A 23,085-nucleotide genomic window follows, 5' to 3' on the forward strand; every position below is an offset into this window, starting at 1 on the left:
TGAACTGAAGTCATGTATACGTCTTCTTCCTCCGACGAGCTATCGTCTTACGCCTCTGTTTAGGCGCAGAAACGTCGTCTTCTTCCGACAGGAATCTCTCTGGAGAGCTCCATTTGCTGCAAGAGGGTTGTTGGAGCGGGAAGGGGGACCTGCGTCTCTTGATAGGTCTAGACTCTTGTGACTGACGCCAACCACGTCTGGGTCTTGCGTCATCCGAGGAAGACGAACACGTCCTCATCTCGCCTTTCCTGCGGCGAGGGGGAGCGTCCTGGGATGCGTCAACAGGATCGCTCGAGGGGATGTCCGCTCGTTGTTCAACGTCTCTCACCTCCCTTAGCCTGTCGACGTTCCTTCTCCCAGGGGTTGGGGAGCATGGAAGAGGTCTAGGGCTAGGAGCGTGACAGACACGAACGGACGCACCCTCCACTGCACTAACACTGTCACCGAACTTTTGTTGCAAACTATGCACTGCCCCCACATCACTTCCTATCCGAAGAAAGGGATTGTACAGAAACTCCTATGGCCGAAATAGCAGCCATTATATCCTTTAAAGACGGATTACTTACTCCCGACTCCGCAGGGAGGATCGGGTACTAAAGCCTTAGGGTTAGGATCAGGAATATTAGTATCCGACAAGTTAGAAAGGACTTGACTATCAGAAGACCTAGCTGAAAGGACACTGGAAGATCTAGCTCTCCTAATTCTGTCCTTTTCCAATCGCCTCACATAGCGATCATACTCTCTCCACTCTTTCTTGGACAAACTTTCACACTCCTTGCATCTATCATCAAGTGCACACACATGATCTCTGCATTTCTTACAAACTGTGTGGGGATCAAGAGCAGCCTTGGAAAGCCGGTTCTTGCATCCCCTAACACACATTCTAACAACAGGGTCAGCCATCTTGAAAAGCAAGTACAAAGAACAATTGTAACAGTCAGAAACCGAACAGATAGGCTAACAATGAGAAACGAAAAATCCAGGAAGATCTAAAATCAGCGAAAGCCATCAACGAAAACCAAACAAGTAATGGGTACTTCACCAATTGTAGTAAAGCAAACCAAAGTAGAGCGAATTTCCAACGTGTTGATAGAACGACGGCAGGGAATTTCTGAGGACAATTGGGAATGGTTCTAGTTACCTGGTAGAGGGCGCTCAGGTATGGCCACCTGACCATCTATCGGCGATTGCCGCGAATTTTGAATTTCTGCCGTGCGCGCGACGAATCGGCGGGATAAAGCTGTATATATGTAACTACCAGGGAAGTTAGATATTTAAAAACAACTAAGCCCTATACTTAACACCAAAATAATGAAACAAAAAAATAACAGCCAAAAATAGGCAAATTGTTGTCCTACTTAAGTCTGAAATTCAACACAAACTGGAAATGTTCTTTAACTGCACGAAACAATCATCACTTTACAATATTTCATAACAATTACCTTTGCCAATGGCTTGTATGAGGCCCTTTTCCATCATTCCCTGTATTGTAGCCTTGTTAAGAATCATGTACTTTTTCCCTTCAGTTGGTGCATTAACTCTTCTTATTGGTCCCGGATCTGCAGAGCAAAAAAAAAAGTAAATATTCATTGCTTTTATTATATTCTACTTAAAAGACAACCAGTTAATTTGGTCAACCATATGAGATCCTGGCAAAGTGAATCTGCTCTGGTTAAACTACTACTAAGAAAACTACTATACATAGGCACCTCACCTCATCAGAATTTGTTTCATGGCAACACTATCAAAATGGGTTTTTGCTAGATGAATATTTATAAGGGATACCTTTTGCTGATAAACACAAACTGAATTAATGAGCTAAAGACAGTTAAGCCTACGCCATATTATTATTATTATTATTATTATTATTATTATTATTACTGAACTGAAAAGTGGTAGTAAGAATGCCACTGAACTTTTACTATGCTTTCTCAACTTGCCAAACAAGTTTCTTCACACCACGAGGTAAATCATAACAAAGCTGAATGAAGTTCATTCAATTATCATTATTATTATGATCATTATTATTATTATTATATATTATTATTATTATTATTACTATAGACTCCACTCTTGGCACTATCATATTGAAGATGACAGGCATCTCTAATACATTACATTTACCTTCATTGTCTTTTTTATTTTTCTATCTACTCTTCCAATGGTAGGTCATATATTGTCTCCAAAAAAATCTTTCTAGTTTTTGCATCACTTATAAGGGATGTTACAGGTACAAATTCACTAGCCCTCTTCTGCTGACAAATGATCTGGGTATAGGTTTTTGGCTATAAAATATGAAGGAGGAAAGGGATAGGAGGAATGGGATTATTAAATATTGCTGCTGAAGCATTGGTTGGCACCTTGGAACCTTTTCAGGCTTCTAACTGTTTGGCCACTGAGAAGATAGTATCCAAGGCAGATTACTTCTTCTACTGGAAGCTATCCTGCCCAAAGGGTGTAGGTGTTAGTAGTTGTTTGGCACCCATTAAGGCATATTGGTTACTTGAATAAATGGGCAGCCTGTGGATTATGAAGGGAAGGGAGAGTACCTTTTCTTCTGTATTCAGCAAGTGGTGGTACTACATATTGCTCTATGTACAGGAGGATATCCACAGTTGATGTCAGTCAGGGGCTGCACCCAGGATATCCACTGCCTGCAGCAAGAATGCGGCAATCTCGGCTCCTCTGATGCAACTTTCTGTAGTGATCATGTATTGTTCCCTCTTGCAAACTATGTGAGGAACTTTGAGAGGCTTGAGCTATTCATATCATCTTAGGAGTGATGGCATCCTTTCTGTCCATTTAATTAGTATATAATTTTGCTGTACTGATTTGGAGGAAGATGTCCTTTGTGAGAGAGAGAGAGAGAGAGAGAGAGAGAGAGAGAGAGAGAGAGAGAGAGAGAGAGAGAGAGAGAGAGAGAGAGAGATTGTATATGTACATATGTTTATATGCTTATGTATGTGCGGCTGGGACTTCCTTGGGATATGCCAGACTTGGGCTCGAATAAAGAAAGATCCAATCCATGGTTTTCTGGCGACAGGTGGAACAGATTCAGTGCCTGTTACAGTAAGTCTGTAGTGGACCTAATCCTCAAATGGTGACTTAAGGACATGATCAGAGTCTAGCACTCTCATGCCTAGAAAAGGCTTGAAAAAACAAGCAATTATACACACAGATGCCTCCTTAACAGGTTGGGGAGGCCATTGATAGGATCATCGAGTAGCTGGGAGATGGTTATCTGTTCAAAGGTATCACATCAATTCCCTGGAACTGACAGCCGTTTTCCTGTTTCTCATAAAATCAATGCCTCTGAGGAGGACCCGCATCTTGTTGGTCTATTAACAATATTATTAAATTAAATTTCTACCTCACATTGGGATTGAACCAAAGACCATCAAATGAAAAGCAAGGGTGCTACCAACTGATCTGGATTTGCAGCTTCACCTATTCACAGATTTTCTGTGGAATGTATATACACATTTGCGGGAAATTTGCCTATTCGCAGTATTTTTCATTGAGAAATATTCACTAATTACTGTACAGGCAGTCCCCGGTCGTCGGTGGGAATTCTGTTCTGAGGGTGTGATGATCACCAAAAATCACTCCTAACCGAAAATCGGTGATTTTTGGAGCTTTTCAGTGATTTTCAGGGGATTTCAGTACTGAAAAATACCAATTTTTGGTTATCGGCACCTCTGTTAGGTATGTATCAGAGCCAATACCCAATTATCGGAGCCGATAAGCAGAAATCGGCGATTTTCGGCACCAAAAAGTTGCCGATTTTCATTGCTAGACAGGCGCGTAAAACCGGGTCGCCGTTAACCAAGCCCGCCATTAACCGAGGACTGCCTGTACGTACATATTTTTGTGATTACATGCATTTTTTGTGATAAAACTATTAAAATACTAAGGTATAAGCATTTTTAGAGGATTTTTTTAGTGTTTGAACTAAAAGCATTTTTAGAGGGGTTTTCTGGTGTTTGAACTACCAAAATAGGCAGCTATAAGCATTTTTAGAGGGGCGTCAAGTATTCGCAGATTTCAGCTATTTGCAGGGGATTGTGGTACGCATCCCCCGAGAATACCAGGGGTCGACTGTACTTGTATGATACACGAGGGTTTACCTGGACAGGTGAGCACCTTGCATACCAGCAGGTTTTACATAACTTCCCAAACCACCAGCAATTCAACTGACAGCATTTTATTTAAATTACCCCTGCTAGGCACATATGCTGGAATTGTATTTCTATCTCACACATTTATTTCCAACATTATTATTATCATGCATTCCAATGTAAATACTTTCTTTTCTTACTGTATAAGCCTCACAAAAATGGTGAGACTGCATGTGGTACAGAAAGTGAATATTCTAAAAAGACTTTAACCTACCGACAGCCTGGTCCTAAACTTTTTCCTGGGATACAAACCAACTTTCATAAATGAAGTTAATCGTGCACAGCGTGCTTTGGCCGTCTCGACTCAAAGCAAAATCCTATTGCCTAGGCCTACGGCCTGACCTGACCTCGTGAGATTTTTCCACAGTGTGAATCAGCCTCTGCGGCTGGTTTAACATACTTGCTGGGATAGATCAACTACCAGAGAGCAGCAAAGGAGGGTAAAACTATCCTTATGAAAGTGTAGGTTTGTATCCTAGGAAAAATATAACTTACACTTAAAATTTATTTGTTCAAATGGGAATACAGTAGTACAAACCTACGCTTTCATAAAAGGAGACTACTCTAAGATGGAAGGTGGATCTGTCCCTACTAACCTGGATGGGCATGCCCCATGTACAAGGTGCCCATTGATGGCATTAACTATGGCATTTAGGTCACAGGCCTATGCACTACCCAACTACTAACACAACATCCTGTACTCATCAGTCCTCAACATCTTCGCTGGTACTTTGGAGTCCCTGTGGTGGAGCTTGTCCACCTACGTTGGAGGGGGTTGGGGCTCTATTCCTTAGACAACGTGCTGGGCTACGACTATCGGGTTTAGGATGTGCGTGTCTAGGTACTTGTGGCATAGTCTCTCATGAAGAACGTGAATGTGGTTTGGCACTTCCTTACTCCTGCCTTCAGTACCTGTAGGAGGGAGTGGTTCCTCTTGTATGGGTAATGGTCCTATGTCATGAGCTTTCATCTTTCCTGGAAACTGCCCTGTCCCTCTTGGAGTTGTAGGCCTTGTGATGACCTCCCTCAGCCAGGAAATGGTAGTCTTAGATACCTCCTCCTTTGTTATGCCTGTATTGAAGAGGAGCCTCTTGCACTCAGGTTTCAATGGTGCTGTCCACTCAAGATACTGCTTTACGGCTCTCAATAGACAAAGCAACACCTCTTTGTTTCCACTGATGAAATCCTTTAGGGAGGGAATGGAAAACCTCCAAATCTAATGTCCAGGACTGAGGGGTCTTGGGTCTTCCACAAATTCAGACACTAACTGCAGGGACACAGATGACCAAACTTCAGCGTGGACAAAGCAACAAAATATGAGAGGCTATGAAGCTTCCTGACCCTCTTGGCAGAGGCAAGTGCCAGGAAGAATACAGTCTTAAGGGTGAGGTTCCTGTCTGAGGCCTGCCCGAGGGGTTACAGGGGCTTCCCATAAGGTGGCAAGGATTGGTGAGTTCCACTCTGGGGCCTTTATACCTCCTGGAAGGCAATCCTTAGGATGGCTGACAATTCCTGAGGCTTGGTGAGGTTGATGTCCCTTGCCTGGAGACCCAGGTGAAGGCTGTCATGTAGCCCTTGATGGCCATTACTGACAAGACCTTTTCAACCTCAGGAAGACAAGGAAGTTTGCAATGTCCTTCACAGATGCCTAGAGGGGATCAAAACCCCTCTGATGACACCACCGACAGTACTCTGTCCACTCCCCTGGTAAACTGCGATCAAAGATGGTCTGAGGGTATCCGTGATGGCTACTACATAGTCCTCAGAAAATCCCTTCTTTTGGAGGAGTTGCTGGATAGTCTCCACCCATGAAGCCAGAGGGCAGCCATCTTCCAATGGCAACTTCTGTTGTACTCCTGCACCAGAGGGTTTGGCAATTAGGGCAACTGTCTTGGGATGTTCACCAGCAGGTGCAGCAGGTCAGCATACCACTCGGCCTACGGCCACAAGGGAGCCACCAGGGTTATCCATACACCTTGGGGCTGGTAGAGCCTGTTTAGCACCCTTCTCAGCTGACTGAATGGGGGGAAAGCATATACGACCATGTTGTCCCAATGTTGTTGGAAGGTGCCCTGCATCACCACCCTCTGGTCTGGTATTGGGGAACAGTACAGTGGCAGCTTTGTGTTGATGGCTCTCATGAAGAGATTGATCATGGAGCCCTGCCGCAGATCTAGAAGGCTGTTTACTATTCTTTGGTTCAGGGACCACTTCCTCCCAATGCTCTGATCCTTTCTGCTTGATAGGTTGCCCACTACATTTCTTTTTCCTAGTATGTACCTGGCAATCAGTTCCAGATCTTGGAGGCCACCAACTCGTATAGCACTGCTGCCAACTCGCAGAGAGTGGGAGAGACCGTCCCACCCTGTTTGTTTATGTGGGCAACCACTGTCATGTGGCTGATAAACACAACAACTGAGTGAGACTGGTGGTGGTGTTTCAAGTGTTGGATCGCCAACCATGCCACTCTCATCTCCAGGTTTGTGTGTTGTACTCTCTCCTTGGGGCTCCACATCCACGAAGTGCACTTTCCTCTAAGGCATGGCCCCCAACCTTTTCGGGATCCATAAGAGAACACCATCTCTGGTGCTTGCTGAGTGGGACTCCCAATATCAGGTTGGCCAGCCCCAGGAGAGCTGGTAATCAGCTCAGTGGTCTGGTAAAACTAAGGTATACTTAACTTTTTTTTTGGCCAGGTCCCTCCACCAGACTACATCCTCCTTTACCCTTTCTGTCACGAGTCCTTCTCCAGTTGGTATCAAGCCTCCTTCATCTGCTGCTGGAAGGATCAGAGGAGGTGTATGCTGCCCCTCAGAACCAGTTTCTAGAGGAAGACCAGGTGGCCCATTAGGGTCTTCCACTTCTTGGCTGGTGGCACTGTCTGGGAGACGAAGTCAAGGGGGATGTCCATCAGTCTTGCTATTCTCTCTTTCAATGGGAAGACTCTTATCAACCCTCTATTGAGTGTCATTCCTAGGTACTTGATGCGGGTCATCATGACACCCAATGTCCCACATGGGTTCAAGACCATGTCCCTTGCTTTCTGCACTTCCTCTCTCAACAAGGCATGGATGAGCCAATCTTCCAGATTATCTTTGCAGACAGATGCCTTTGATATGTGACCAAGCGACCACCTGAAAGATTCTTGTGAAGACTTGGGGTTCTGTTGCCAAGCCTGAGCAGAGGGCCCTGAACTGGTACGTCACACCCTTGCCGACATACCAGAGATACTTCCTGGAGCTGGGGTGAATGGGGATGTGGAGGCAGGCATCCTGTAGGCATCCTGCAGGTCCTCTGAGATCATGTAGCTTATGGACACCAGAACTGACTGTGCATCTCCATGGAGAAACGCATCTGTTCCAGGAACTCTTTCATAGCCTACAGATCTATCACCTGTAGCCAACCTCCTCCCAAATGCTTTCTCCACCAGGAAAGCTGACTGTAGAATCCAGGGGAGTTGTCTGACATGACCTTCACCGCCCCCTCCATGGGATCCCTTCTACTTCTCTCTAGAGGGCACTCTCCTTCAGCAAGTTCAGCCTAAAGGATGGGGATGGAATGGTTGGGGAGCCAATGGCGTTATCATGGGTCTGAAGGGTAGCCTGTACCCCTGATGTAGAACTGTCACCATCCACTCCTTCACTTTGTATTACTGACACACAGTCCACTTGTCAGACAGGCAACCCCCTACTAGTGGCAGCTCAAGGTGGGGAGTCTGTTTCTCACCTTGATCCTTCTCTTTTCCCTTGTCTCTTTCTCCGTCTATGAGCAGGCTGGGAAGAAGAAAGGTCTGCAGGGCCACATCCACACTTCTTCTGGGGCTGCTGCTGAAGGCCTGTAATCTATACCTTGGTCCTGGGGAGGAATGCTTTCCATTTGAATTTCTTTGCCTTCCCAGCAAGGTGGCTCTACTGTACTAGCACTCTGTCTCGGTTGGTAGGAGATTTGTGAGGAGGAGGCCTAAGAGAACAAAATGTCCCTCAACTCCCCTCTCTAGCCCTCTATGGAGAAGTAGGCTGAAGAGTCCTGAAGTAGGTTGTGAGCTATTCCTCTGAACAATGAAGGGGAAGGCTTCCTGATGTCTGAGGGTGAGGTTCACCCAAATGTGTCCCACCTGACGCAAAAGGTAGGAAAGCGACTTCCCCGTTGGGCCTAAGTACATCCAAAGGGTGGGCATCTTTGCGGCAGGACTGCATTCTTAACCTCTGCCAACCAAGCCTACTGGCACCTCTTGAACCATGAGATGGCACTGATGGTTCTGGCTAGTCCCAACTCTGTGGTGGGAGCTTCAGCACAAGTGAATTTCAACTGCTGCTGCTGCTGCTTGAATTGTTTGAGCGGAACATTATTAACAAACCTGCAGGTAGAGGGATCAATGTTTCTTGGGACGGTGGTGAATTTGTCTGCCATATGATAATTGACTTGATGAAGAGAGAGGAGGGGAAGCAACTTCTTCAACCTGGAAGCAGTCAGGGAGTTCTCAGGTTCCACCACCAAGTTATCTACCTCTCTACCAGGCCTTGGACCAGGGGCGACAGAGGGAGGTGGGATGACTGCTTGACCTCTGGTACTGTCTCTGCTATCTGCTAACAGTAGGGTCACCACTTGGAGTATTCAGCAACTGCTGCAGGTGGGTCAGAGAGACCTAAGTGGCAAAAGATATAGGACACTATGTCTAGGAACCCACGTTCCTCTTCGTGGCCTCCAAATGGGCCAAGTCATCCTGTCCCTCATGATCTGCTGGCTCCTATCAGTCTTTCCTCATGTCATCAGAAGCGGTCCAACAAAGGGGAGAGTCTACTATAAAAGGAAATTTGTCTTCGGGGGTTGACGTTCAGCCTGGCCTTTGACCTCCACAGTGATCTGCTGGTGAAACTCCAGTAAAACCAGAGATGGAGAGGACCTGCTCTTACTCCGATCGTGACGCTTGGAACAGCAGGAGGAGTGGGGCGGCGACAATCTCTTCAAGAAGGCCTGGAAACACTGTATTGCCTCTCCAAGCGGGGATAAGAGGCCCTTCCTGATGACTTCACTCTGGTGTGGCAACACTTGTCAATGCAGAGAAACCCTGATGGGGAACCCCTTCCACTTACGTCCTGTATCCCTCGCAGAACAGGATCATCTCCTGGTGAAAACACTGTCCCATGACGCACTCCTGTCCCGATGAATCCGGTCTATTGTTCTGCTTGGCCTCGATGCAGATCTGCTCCTATACTGCTGGTGGGAGACAGGGGAGATGACCAATAAGGCAACCCACACAGATCTCTCTGCTCATCCTGACTCCAAAATGCTGCAGCCAATCGACCTCACTCCAAACACCAATACATGAAGGGTGGAGAGAGAGTGGATTTCGCCTTATCTTGTTTTGCCGTCTGTGATGCTGCTGGGGATAGGGACAAGCCTTCTAGTGGAGGTAAATTCCAGGTTCCCAGGACTAGGATGGGAAGCTGTTAATCTCCTGACACTGTGCCCCGAATGACCTTGGGTGGCCAAATAGTTCAGCGTATGCTGAATTGTCTCCCTTGGTGGATGCTAAGCCTCTCCTGATGAAGGCGGGGAGGTTTAAAGAGGCTGAAACTGAAGGAGGCACTGGTGAAGGGCTCATGGTAGCCTTCCTAGAGGATGTCGTCTTCTGTTGCCTCCTCTTTTCGCAGTGTCTCCACTGCGAATCTTCCTAATCGATGCACTCACCACATAGTTCACCTCTCATGCACCCTTGCATGAAATGCAAACGAACGCAGATCAACTGTTAAGGGGGAGGTAAACTTACTGCATGGTTTACCTTGCTTACATTCCTCCAAGGTAGCCATTTTCACACTGGGACTGACACAGGATGCTCAACACCACAAGACAAAGAGAGGTCATCCACATGGCTAGCGCACCACAGACAAGGAAGAAACACAGAAAGGATCTCTTGGCCCACAAAAAATACACTACACTGCACAATAAAAAAAAATGGTTACTGGGAAGGAAATGATCCCAATCAGGAGAACAATAAATGTAAATAACGATAAAATCTTGCATTAGTTGTGCGCACAACGGAAAACTCAGCAACGAAAATGAGTGTGTTAAAAACAACCAGACGCACCAACAGCTGAGACCACAGTGGGAGAAAGAGACCTCAAGAGGTCAGGTCAGGCCACAAGCCTTGGAGATGGGATTTTGTTTTGAGTCAAAACAGCCAAAGCATTCCTTGCAGAACTCCATTTACTATTGTAACAAATTTCATTTTATTTTCCCACCTTTCAGCATCACATATTTCTGTAACTTCCTCGTCTGAAATATGACTTGTATAGTATATAGTTATGAAAGCTCTTTATTCAAAAACTTACATGTACGAGTCACTTTCCCTGGTGATGAATTGTTCTTAATAATGTAACCTCTTTCAGCTGCATCATGTTCTGAAATCAAAGAAGAAATGCATTCTCAATAAAAACAAACCAAGATGCACATTAGATTTAGAAGAAAAAAATATCTATTTCATACAATTTTTACAAATCATGACTGAAAAATGGTATTTTCATTATAAAATAAGTTTTTAAATATACTTACCTGGTAGTTACATATACATAGCTCTATCCCGCCGATTCGTCGCGCGCACGGCAGAAATTCAAAATTCGCGGCAATCGCCAATAGATGGTCAGGTGGCCATACCTGAGCGCCCTCTACCAGGTACTTAGAACCATTCCCAATTGTCCTCAGAAATTCCATGCCCCTGTTCTCAGAGGGGAGGAGGGAGGGACCTTTTATATATGTAACTACCAGGTAAGTATATTTAAAAACTTATTTTATAATGAAAATACCATTTTTAAATATCTAACTTCCCTGGTAGTTACATATATATATAGCTGATTGACACCATTGGTGGTGGGTTAGAGAACCAAAACACCGTTGGGAATTCGTATAATTACTAAACACTAAATATTAGCTGTAAACATACTCTGGTTCTTACCTGATAAGGAAGCTGGCTTCATAATTATCCTGCCTCATTCGCCTGCATTCCTTGAGAGACCCAGCGACCCATCCAGGGGGCTGTAGAAAGTCTCTATGGGGCTGTCACACGGTCCTCAACCTTAACATGACTAGACCACCACCCTTGCTATCCTGGCATAGCCATGGACAAAGAGCTGACCACCTGACCCACTAAAATCACTAAATAACACACTCCATAAAACCTAACTTAGATTTGCAACCCCAGACTGTGGAAGGTTGCAACAACCTTCACAGACAACCTGTGAGTTCAAATCAAGAAAAAAGCAAGGGTATAATACAAAAAAAAAAAAGGTTATAGGGTAGAGGCAGTAGTACCCTCTCCAACTACGGTGCCGGAGGCAACGTACGGACCCAGGGAACAGCAATCCTCATATTGGGTCTGTACTTCTTTCAGGTAACAATCTGCGAAGATAGACTTGCTTCGCCAAAAGTCGCTTCCAAAATCAATTTCATAGACCTGTTGTGTCTATAAGCCATCGAAGTCACCACAGCTCTTACTTCGTGCGCTTTGACTTTGAGGATTGGGAAGCTTTTCTCGTCACATTCTTGGTGAGCTTCCCTTATTAAGTCCTTGATAAAGAACGCCAGTGCATTCTTTGATAAGGGTAACGAAGGTTTCTTCACTGAGCACCAGAGGTGATCTGTCTGACCTCTCATATTTCTGGTCCTCTGTAGATAAAATTTTAGGGCCCTAACTGGACAAAGGCCTCTCTTTTTCCTGTCCTACTAAATGAGACAGCCCTGGTATGGAAAAAGATATGGGCCATGGTTGAGAAGGGTTCTCGTTTTCAGCGAGAAAACCAAGTTGAAGTGAGCAGACTGCATTTTCCCCATTGAAGCCTACTTTCTTGCTAAAGGCTTGTAGTTCTCCTACCCTCTTGGCTGTAGCCAAAGCGACCAGGAAAAGGGTCTTCTTAGTGAGATCCTTCCATGAAGCCATGTCGAGAGGTTCAAACCTATTCGAGGTTAAAAATTTTAGGACTACGTCCAAATTCCAAGAGGAGGTCGGGTTGTCCTTCCTCTTAACTGTCTCAAAAGACCTTATGAGATCCGTGAGGTCCTTGTCTCCCGACACGTCAATATTTCTGTGATGGAAGACGGAAGCAAGCATGGTGCGGTATCCCTTGATGGTAGATACTGCTAGGTTTCCTTGGGTTTTCAAATGCAGAAGAAAATCTGCCAGTTGAGTTAGAGAGGTACTGGAAGAGGAAATGTTATTTTTCTGCACCATTCCCTGAATACGTCCCACTTTGATTGGTACACCTTGAGTGTGGACGTTCTCCCCGCTCTCGCGATGGCTCTTGCAGCTTCCTTGAAAAGCCTTTCGCTCTTGCCAGTTTTTCGATAGTCGAAAGGCAGTTAGGTTGAGAGCGAGGAGATTTTGATGGTATCTCTCTATATGTGGCTGTCTGAGTAGATCGTTCCGACAAGGTAACGATCTGGGGTGTCTACTAGCCACTCCATCACCTCCGTGATCCATGGTCTCATGGGCCAAAATGGAGCTATCAGGGTCATGCGGGCGTCGTTTGACTCTCTGAACTTCTTCATGACTCTGTCTAGGATCTTGAATGGAGGAAAAGCGTACATGTCTAGTCCCTCCCAATTCATGAGGAAGGCGTCCACCGCCACTGCTTCCTGGTCTGGGACTGGAGAGCAGTAGACTGGTAACCTCTTCGTTCTCTGTGTCGCAAAGAGGTCTATTGACGGTTCTCCCCACAGATTCCAAAGCCTGTTGCACACATCGTGATGTAAGGTCCATTGTCGTGAGAACCTGTCTTCCTCTGCTGAGAAGATCCACTCTGACGTTCTTCTCTCCCTCTATGAAGCGGGTGATCAGAGTTAAGTTGTTTGTTTCTGCCCACAGCAGGAGATCTTTTGCTGCCTCGTAAAGGGAATCCGAATGAGTGCCACCCTGTTTCCTGATGTAGGCCAATGCTGTGGTGTTGTCTGCATTGACCTGTACAATCTTGTTCTGGACCTTCTCCTGAAAGTGGACTAGTGCAAGATGAATGGCCACCAGTTCCTTGACATTTATATGCCATTTCTTCTGATGGTTTTCCCATAGACCTGAGATCTCGCCCTTCCCCAGCGTTGCACCCCATCCCATGTCCGATGCGTCTGAATACAACACTAGGTCGGGGTTCTTCTGTTGAAGTTCGAGGCCTAATTGAAGTTTTTTGGGGTCGTTTCACCAACTCAAGTGATTTTTGATTCCCAGAGGGATCGGAATCCACGTCTCCAGATCTTGGCCTCTTTTCCAATAGCTTGACAGATGGAACTGAAGTGGACGTAGATGTAGTCTTCCCAGGGAGACGAATTGTTCGATCAAGGAGAGGGTCCCCAGCAGACTCATCCACTCCCTCGCCGAACAGGTCCATCTCCCTAGAAAGAGCTTCACCTTTTCTAAGCAATCTAGAATGCGTTTCGGGGCTGGAAAAGCCTGAAAAACCACTGACTGAATCCTCATCCCCAGGTAGATGATGTCCTGTGAAGGCGTTAGCTGTGATTTGGCTAGATTTACTACCAGACCTAACTGTTGCGTCAAATTCATTGTAACTTGTAGATCCTCCAGACACTTTGCTTGCGATCTGGCTCTGATTAGCCAATCGTCCAGGTACATCGAAATCCATTATCCCTTTTAGATGTAACCAGTGAGCTACATTCGATGCCACTCGAGAGAAAAAACGTAAGGAGCTGTGCTTAGTCCAAAACAAAGTGCTCTGAACTGATAGGTTGTCCCGAGATGCACAAACCTCAGATATTTTCTGTAGTTCGGGTGAATTGGTACGTGAAAATACGCGTCCTGTAGGTCTATCGAAACCATCCAGTCTTCCTGTCTGGTGCCTGCTAGGACTGACGCAGATGTCTCCATGGCAAACTTGACTTTGCTTACGTACTTGTTCAGTGGACTTACGTCCAGAACTGGTCTCAACCCCGAGTTCTTAGGTACCAGAAAAAGTCTGTTGTAAAAACCCTCTGACGAGAGGTCCTTTACCTCTTCTATTGCTGCTTTTGATAGCATCTGGGTCACCTGTTCTTGAAGAGCTGCTGCTTTGCTCCCCGAGTAAGTAGCTGTCAACTCTAACGGTTCTTGTGAAAGAGGGGGGCTTCCTTAGGAAGGGAATCTTGTATCCTTCCTTTAAAACTTCAACTGTCCATACGTCCGCTCCCCTTTGGCTCCACTCTTGCCAAAAGTGGGATAACCTGGCTCCCACTTGTGTCTGGAGGTTGTAGTGATCATTTCTTGGATTTCGGTTGCTGCTTGAGGTTCTTACGGTTGTCCTCCAGCAGCCATTCTCTGACTTCCTCTCGAAAGGGCTCTCCCACGAAAGGGCTGGATGTGGAGGAGCTTCCTTGTCCTTCCTGGCTAAAAAGTTTGCCGGAAGAACTTTCCTAGCAGTCCTTGTGATCAGATCTTGCGTTGATTGTTGCGCAAAGGGCTGCTGATAAATCCTTAACCAGCTCTGAAGGGAAGAGCTGTTTAGATAAGGGAGCATACAAGAGTTCAGATTTCTGAGCTAAAGTCACTCCAGAAGACACGAACAGACACAGCATAGCTCGTTTCTTGATAACACCTGCTGTGAAAAGGGCAGAAAGTTCGACCGACCCGTCCCTCACAGCTTTATCGAGACAGGCAATAAGGTGCATTTGCGTGTCATTCTTCTCATCTGAAACCTCTGCAAGAGCTGCAAGAGTCCAGTCCATCAAGCTGAAGACTTCAATAGTTCTGAAGACGCCTTTCAGCAAATGATCCAACTCAAGTGGACCACAGAACCTTGGCTTTTGTCATGGCTGTTCTCTGTGAAGAGTCAACGAGTCTGGAGAAGTCCCCTTGGGAGGAGGCAGAACTCACAAACCGAGAGCTTCCCCAGTCTCGTACCACACGCTGGATCTAGAAGCCAATCTTGTCGGGGAAAGGAAAAAGTTGTCTTTCCTTGTTCCTTCTTCTTCAAAATCAATCATTCAGTGTCGAAAAGGCTCTCTTCACTGATTTGGCCAACACTGTCTTCTTGAATGAGGAAGACTTCTGGGGTCTACCCATCAAATATTGCGAGGGAGGACTCCGAGGTACGGCCTGTTGAAAATCGTTAGGAAATAAGTCCGCCAAAAGAGTAAGAAGTCTTTTCAGATCAGCGGCATGAAGAGTTTCTTGAGTTTCCTCTTCCGAGATCTCTTCCAAAGGATCCGCTATTTCCGATGTAGAACGAGTGGGGGAAACGTGTGTATCATGCTGCTTGCGTGCGTCACACATGCGTCCAACTTGCTGCGAGGGAGCTTCACGATCCTTGTCCCCTCCTGTCACTCGTGCGGCTTGTTGCGGGGAAGCGTCTATGAGCGCTGCAACTTGCCGCGAGTTTGCATCTTGCTGGCTGTTAGCGTCTTGTTGTCCTGATTCTTGCCTTACCCTCTTCTTGGGTCTGTTGACGTCCTTAGATTCCTTCTTGTGTGTTTCTTCTCTTAGTCCTTGCGACTTGTAAGAGTCAAAAAGAGACGCAAGGGACTGCTGGACTTCCGACAAGAACTTTACTTGAGGTGCCACTTGCTGCTGGGAAACAACTGGAGATGGAACTGCACGAGCTTCCACAACTTTGGAGACTCTAGCTGGGATCTTTTGATGAAGAGGTGGTGAGGAAAATTTTTAACCTGGCAGCTTGCGACCGCGTCCCATTCTGGGGCGGGGAGAAGCGTGAACTGAAGTAATGTATCGTCTTCTTCCTCCGACGAGTTATCGTCTTACGCCTCTGTTTAGGCGCAGAAACGTCGTCTTCTTCCGACAGGAATCTCTCTGGAGAGCTCCATTTGCTGCAAGAGGGTTGTTGGAGCGGGAAGGGGGACCTGCGTCTCTTGATAGGTCTAGATACTTGTGATTGACGTCAACCACGTCTGGGTCTTGCGTCATCCGAGGAAGACGAACACGTCCTCATCTCGCCTTTCCTGCGGCGAGGGGAGCGCGTCCTGGGATGCGTCAACAAGATCGCTCGAGGGCGTCCGCTCGTTGTTCAACGTCTCTCACCTCCCTTAGCCTGTCGACGTTCCTTCTCCCAGGGGTTGGGGAGCATGGAAGAGGTCTAGGGCTAGGAGCGTGACAGACACGAACGGACGCACCCTCCACTGCACTAACACTGTTACCGAACTTTTTTGCAAACTATGCACTGCCCCCCACATCACTTCCCTATCCGAAGAAAGGGATTGCACAGAAACTCCTATGGCCGAAATAGCAGCCATTATATCCTTTAAAGACGGATTACTTACTCCCGACTCCGCAGGAGGATCGGGTACTATAACCTTAGGGTTAGGATCAGGAATATTAGTATCAGACAAGTTAGAAAGGACTTGACTATCAGAAGACCTAGCTGAAAGGACACTGGAAGATCTAGCTCTCCTAATTCTGTCCTTTTCCAATCGCCTCACATAGCGATCATACTCTCTCCACTCTTTCTCAGACAAACTTTCACACTCCTTGCATCTATCATCAAATGCACACATGATCTCTGCATTTCTTACAAACTGTGTGGGGATCAAGAGCAGCCTTGGGAAGCCAGTTCTTGCATCCCCTAACACACATTCTAACAACAGGGTCAGCCATCTTGAAAAGCAAGTACAAAGAACAATTGTTACAGTCGGAAACCGACCAAATAGGCTAACAAAGAGAAAAAGAAAAATCCAGGGAAAATCCAAAATCAGCGAAAGCCATCAACGAAAACCAAACAAGTAATGGGTACTTCACCAATTGTAGTAAAGCAAACCAAAGTAGAGCGAATTTCCAACGTGTTGATAGAACGACGGCAGGGAATTTCTGAGGACAACTGGGAATGGTTCTAAGTACCTGGTAGAGGGCGCTCAGGTACGGCCACCTGACCATCTATCGGCGATTGCCGCGAATTTTGAATTTCTGCCGTGCGCGCGACGAATCAGCGGGATAGAGCTATATATATGTAACTACCAGGGAAGTTAGATATTTAAAAATATTTTTTAAAAGTACCAGGACCCACTAAGATAGGTCGGCCAAACAATGATGTCACACAGCCTCATCGCAGGCAAGACCCACTAATGGCTTCTTGATACAATAGAACAATTGACCATCCTTTGTCTCTGCATTAATAGTTTCAGTTTTGTACTAATTTTCTTTAATGGTACAGTAGTCTACCAGTAACCTAATTATTTATCAATGTCAATTATTTTGTTAAAAAATGCAGCCTCATATGTCACAACTTGAGGTTAATTTTCCTATCAATAATGAGGGTAAGAACTATATTTCTATTGTTTTAATCAATATCTTGATGCAAATTGTAATGAAGATTACTCAGAATACCTTAGATATTCAAGAAATGGAAAGAATTTGTCATCAAGTAACCTATATATATTTATAACAGTAATAAATTACAACCTGTATATCATGGGCCATGGCTCACTTTATGCGGTCAACTTGGGTGATTCATCATAAATCCCTTGTCTAGCCAGCCTACCTTAGTGGGTTCTGAGATGCACTTAATCTGCCGCTGACAAAACCAATCCAAAATTCATAAAGGTGAGATGACCCAGTAATGGAAGAAATCACTCATTAAAGCTCATTCATAACTGTGGGCTCACTGAATCCATTCTTACCGATTGTGAAGCTGATCTTCAGGCTAATTTACAGACTTGTTTAACAGAGAAACACTATATTTATCTCAAAATTCTAACAGATTATTCCTACACAGCAAAAAACTCTTAACATATTTATTTTGGATGTTTAAACAGTGCAACTGACAATACATACTACTGTACATATTGTAAATGTATTGTTACCCAAGTACAACTCATTTCCCAAGATACAATAAGATGTTATGTATATACAACATATTGCATATCTTAAGCTCCTTTCTCCCCTTCCTAATATGAAGAAATTTTAGAAAATACTTTATTTGCAAACTGGGAGAACTGTTATGTCTATGTTCTACAAACATAAGCTACCCAGTTCCATGCCACAAATTTTTATAAGTATATTGAAGTAGAGGATCTATTTCAATACGGTTTCCTAAGTAAAAATTCATTTCCCTTTTTCTCTTAATTTTCAATTTGTTAACATGATATTTCCTTCTGGGATAGCATGAGGTAAGGAGATGCATTACCACTGCAAGCCACAAATGAAGGGTGTCACTGTTTGCCGATTCAAAAAGAAAAAATTTCTTCTTTCATTACAAAGGGTAATAACTTTGCTATTAAAGTCAACTACAGAGACCTAAACCAGAAACCACTGCTCTTAATTATATATATTGTCTGCATCATTGCTAGTACTAAGACAATGTACATGATAGTCACTGCTAACGTAAAAATTAGGTAAAATATGTTTAAAACGCTTAAAACGCTAGCCAGAGAGTGGACACTCTGATCCTATAGAGGTATTACTCAATTAGACAATTAAAGCTCACCTGACAGTATATTCATCATATATGTTTATACATTTGCTAGCTTCCCAATGACTCTGGCTTTGATGTAATTCAGCTTATATAAAGAAGTGGGAAGACTTCCCATTATCCAAAAATTATTGAATAAAAATTACAGTTCAAATCTGTCAATTTTATTCTGTCGTGAAATGAAGTGTTAATAAATAAATCCATTCTCAACATTTGCATACTGAATGCCAGAGGCTCATTATCAACTTACTACAATCATGCAGTATCTATATGTTGAGAAAGAATAAAGAGTAATTACTAACACAATATTAGGTATATTTAACAAGAAACTTGAGCTAAAATACTATACTCTCACAGGGCTACCATAAAAGATTTGTATTTAACAAAAAATTAATAAAACATGACTTGGTAAACAAGAGTTATTTAAGAATTTAATGACTGGACATACTGAAAACAACAAAGTCTGACAAAATTTCTTCAATCAGTTAGTCACAAACTTGACATATGCTGCTGGTTGACATTTAGACTTTCATCTAAAACATGCTTGACATGATAACATATACAGTGGGGACTGGAATGTGTTCTGTTCATCAAATACTCATGCTCAGTTTGACACTGGAATGTGTTCTGTTCATCAAATATTCATGCCCAGTTTGACAAAGTGATGAAATTGCTTCAACACGCTCTTTGAAAATGCCATGATCCATGGACAGATTTGGTCTGCTTTCAACTGTCATTCCATACATCCTCACAGTCCCCTAATTACTAGAGATGATGAATTTTACAGTTGTAAATATGTTGCTTTTTATAGTCATTTGCATTGCAAAGGGATCCAACCATTTCAATATTTACACTAGCTTTACATGATATGTAGATGGAAAAGTTCACTGATGTACAAGTGAATTTTCAAGACAAGTTGGAGGGGCGTCTGTAACAAACCTAGAATCTTTGAAATTACACTCTTCTGTTATTTGAATATGTTTCAGCAGTGATGGCATCATCTATTACTATGCAATATTACAAATAATTTTGTAAGTTTTTAATAGCACAGAGTTATTTATGAGTAACAACAAATACAACTTATGATGTTTCAGTATATAATATAAAGCCTTTCAGAACATGGTAATGTAATGGAAGTGGTTTGGCCTTACGTTTCTGCTACAGACGAGTGTTTAGTTGTGTAGCTTATAAGTGATAACAACACGTAAGGTGTATCAGTTTATTTGGACTGTGTGTGCTAACACTTGATTATTAAAAAGCTGAATCAGAAATATCATGTTCTTTATACATTTGTGGAGGAAGTGGTGCTGCCTTATTTTTTGCGATCAAATATAGGCCTAAACCTGAATTACACCTTAGAATTTTAGGGGTCAACTTGTGAGCCTGATCAACTTATACACCAACACATAGTATTTATCATCATCATCATCATACATTAGCTAAACCAGATGAGCCAGTTTTAAATTCACATATAGCTGGTTCAAAGGATTTAGTCTCAGATAAAAAGTAAAACTTTGACAAAACTCTTAATGACAACATACAGATACAGTGGTCCCTGGCATACGAATGATTCCTTATTCGTATTTTCATTATAAGAAGTAAAATTTTGAGAAAAATTATTAAAAAGCTGAATCAGAAATATCATGTTCTTGATACATTTGTGGAAGAAGTGGTCCTGCCTTATTTTTTGCGATCAAATATAGGCCTAAACCTGAATTACACCTTAGAATTTTAGGGGTCAACTTGTGAGCCTGATCAACTTATACACCAACACATAGTATTTATCATCATCATCATCATTATTAGCTAAACCAGATGAGCCAGTTTTAAATTCACATATAGCTGGTTCAAAGGATTTAGTCTCAGATAAAAAGTAAAACTTTGACAAAACTCTTAATGACAACATACAGATACAGTGGTCCCTGGCATACGAATGATTCCTTATTCGTATTTTCATTATAAGAAGTAAAATTTTGAGAAAAATTTGTTTCCGTGCATGAGCTAAAATTTCAATTTACGAGCTGTTTGGTGAAAATGGCGTGCAGCCGGCCAGGATTGAGGGAGGAGAAACAGGATCCCCTCGAAGAAACACAAATGGTCACAGTAGGCAAAGGTTGATAAAATCAATTTTATTCACATTTTGCAAGGATAATCAAAGGAATCGATAGTGTGTGTGTGTGTGAGATTGAGTGTCTGTGTGCATGTATATTATAGAGAGAGAGAGAGAGAGAGAGAGAGAGAGAGAGAGAGAGGAGAGAGAGAGAGAGAGAGAGAGAGAGAGAGAGAGAGAGAGAGAGAGAGAGAGAGAGAGAGTAATCAGCGTCCGGCAGATGTGAAAACAACCCCTCACACATGCATGACTGTTGACGTGTTTTTTACACCTGGATCTTGAGTGCAAGGAGGAGATTAATTATAACACTACACATCAACTTACTGTTGGCAAATGGCAGAATTTAAAATTATAGTCCAATTAACATCAGGATTTTGCAAATAAGTACTAAGTAAAGAATGCAAGTAAGAAAAAGAGAGAGAGAGAGAGAGAGAGAGAGAGAGAGAGAGAGAGAGAGATCAAATAATTTTTCACAAGGAAGTGGTTTAAACAAACAATCCAAGGCACGTAGAAGCTGAAAGCAGCACCAGTGAGTTTCATCAAGTTCTTGTCTTTCATGATGAAAAGATGAGTTACTTTTACAGAGCTAAAAAATCGTAAAAAGCAAGTGTCACTCGATAGATATTTTACTGTAACAAAAAGAAGTGATTCAGGCGAATTGAGTGAAAGTGAAAGAAACAAGGGAAATGTAGTGAAAGAGAAAACCCATCCGAGCCCGGCCTATGCTGGCAAGTCGGTGGGAAGCAGACCCCCTTCTCCCACCCAATAACCCACCACCATCCCCTCCCTCTCCTCTCAGCGCAGTCCCGAACACTTGCTCAAGTTAAGACTCTTTCGATCTTTTATTGTTAATGTATTGCATTTGACTGTTTTTATATTGTACCATTATGTTAAATTTATTGTCAAATTCCCTTTTATTTTTTTATGCGAATTACTGTATTACTGCTTTTATGTACATACAGTAATGTTTTTACTGTCTCTTCTCCTTCTCTCCTTAACAGTATCAATGCTCCCTCCCTCTTTCTCAAGTCAGCTATGTGTCACCGTGGTGAGACATGATTTTGTTAATCTTTTATTAATTTTTTTTGTGAAATACTTTATTCTTATATTTATTTTGTTGAATATGGCTATCATTAAACTATATATTGTGCTTAGGCTTAAAATAATTGTGTTACAGTGGGTACAAAGGGTGGATATGGGGGAAATTCTTGTGTGTGGGAAGAATTACAGTCAACCCCCACTATTCGCGGTCTCGCAACTCGCGGCTTGAATTATTCGCAAATTTTTCAATGGAACTTATCCCCAAATTATTGGTGAAAAATTCAGCAATTTGCAGACTTTTTTGTCAAAAATATACCCTAATTAGTTATTTTGATGTTATTTTCATGACTAAATACATTTTTTATGATAAAAACATGATTTACTAATTTTCAGATATTAATGTTCAAGTAAACACCACATAATATCATTAGATGTATTTTATTTTATGTGTGTAACCCTTAATGGATGAGAATCCTCATAAGAATACTGTATTTTCTGAGTCCAGTCCCGTGTCAGCCGGTGAAATTCCATTACAGCACGAATTTCTAGGTATAACCTTGCTAGATATACCAGAGAAAAAGAGCTTTCAGGAAAGCTGGGGTTACTACCCCCAGTCGAGCGTCTTCTTGGAAGAAGTCGGTATAAGAAGGGGTGAGTGAATTACCACTACCACGGAAACCTACTCGAAAGATCGCTCCTTATCAAAATCCCGAACAGAGCGGTGAGCCGTTACAGCCCCCACACCAAACACCCGCCAGGACGGCGACACCAGCGCCACCTACCTCATTCCATTTTCTAGCACGTGAATCTTCGGATTGTTTTGTGTGTGCTCTCCATTATTTGGATTTTCTACTGCTTCAACGATGGCATCGAGCAGCTTTACTATTTCAAGTTAAGTACCATCTTCTTGTGGGGTTTTGTTCTATTTTTGGCTGTTATAGTCTCGTATTTTCATAAATATCGAGATCTTATTATGTCGCCACGGCGTCCCCAGCCAGCCATGTCGACCATGAGGCGTCTCCTTCTGTTATTTTCAGTTGGAGTCGTCTCCTCGCTGTATATTATAGATTATTTCCCCCTTTGGTTCCCTTCCTGGTGGTTCCTTGCGGTGGCTCCCCTCGTATGAATTACGATCATTGGCCTACTGGCCTTGGTGGGAGTGATGCCCCGTCTAGGTACCCCACCCCAGGCTGGGTTCCTTTTGTTTTTTAGTCTTACTAGGCTAATTAATTTTATTGAAGATGGTGCTCTCTTGTAGTTTTATTTTTATTTTTATTTTTAGTTTTGTTCAGTGGTTTACCTCGGGTGTTGGCGGCAGCCTCAGATCTAACCGCTTCCCGTGGTAGGCTACGCTCTCTGTTGAGCA

General features: G+C 43.5%; 1 protein-coding gene across 11 annotated transcripts in view; it reads right to left on the bottom strand.

Annotated features, from left to right (window-relative positions):
* LOC136852588 (uncharacterized) overlaps positions 1-23,085 on the bottom strand; it is a 222,082-nt gene that overhangs the window by 71,118 nt on the left and 127,879 nt on the right. For all 11 annotated transcript variants that reach the window (XM_067127440.1, XM_067127433.1, XM_067127430.1 and 8 more), the window contains 2 exons: positions 10,511-10,579; positions 1,443-1,559 (listed from right to left, as the gene is read on the bottom strand). In XM_067127440.1, the coding sequence (XP_066983541.1) occupies positions 1,443-1,559; positions 10,511-10,579 (186 nt within the window). The remainder of the gene's footprint in view (positions 1-1,442; positions 1,560-10,510; positions 10,580-23,085) is intronic.

The sequence above is a fragment of the Macrobrachium rosenbergii genome, chromosome 25, assembly GCF_040412425.1.
Source record: "Macrobrachium rosenbergii isolate ZJJX-2024 chromosome 25, ASM4041242v1, whole genome shotgun sequence".
Lineage (NCBI taxonomy): Eukaryota > Metazoa > Arthropoda > Malacostraca > Decapoda > Palaemonidae > Macrobrachium > Macrobrachium rosenbergii.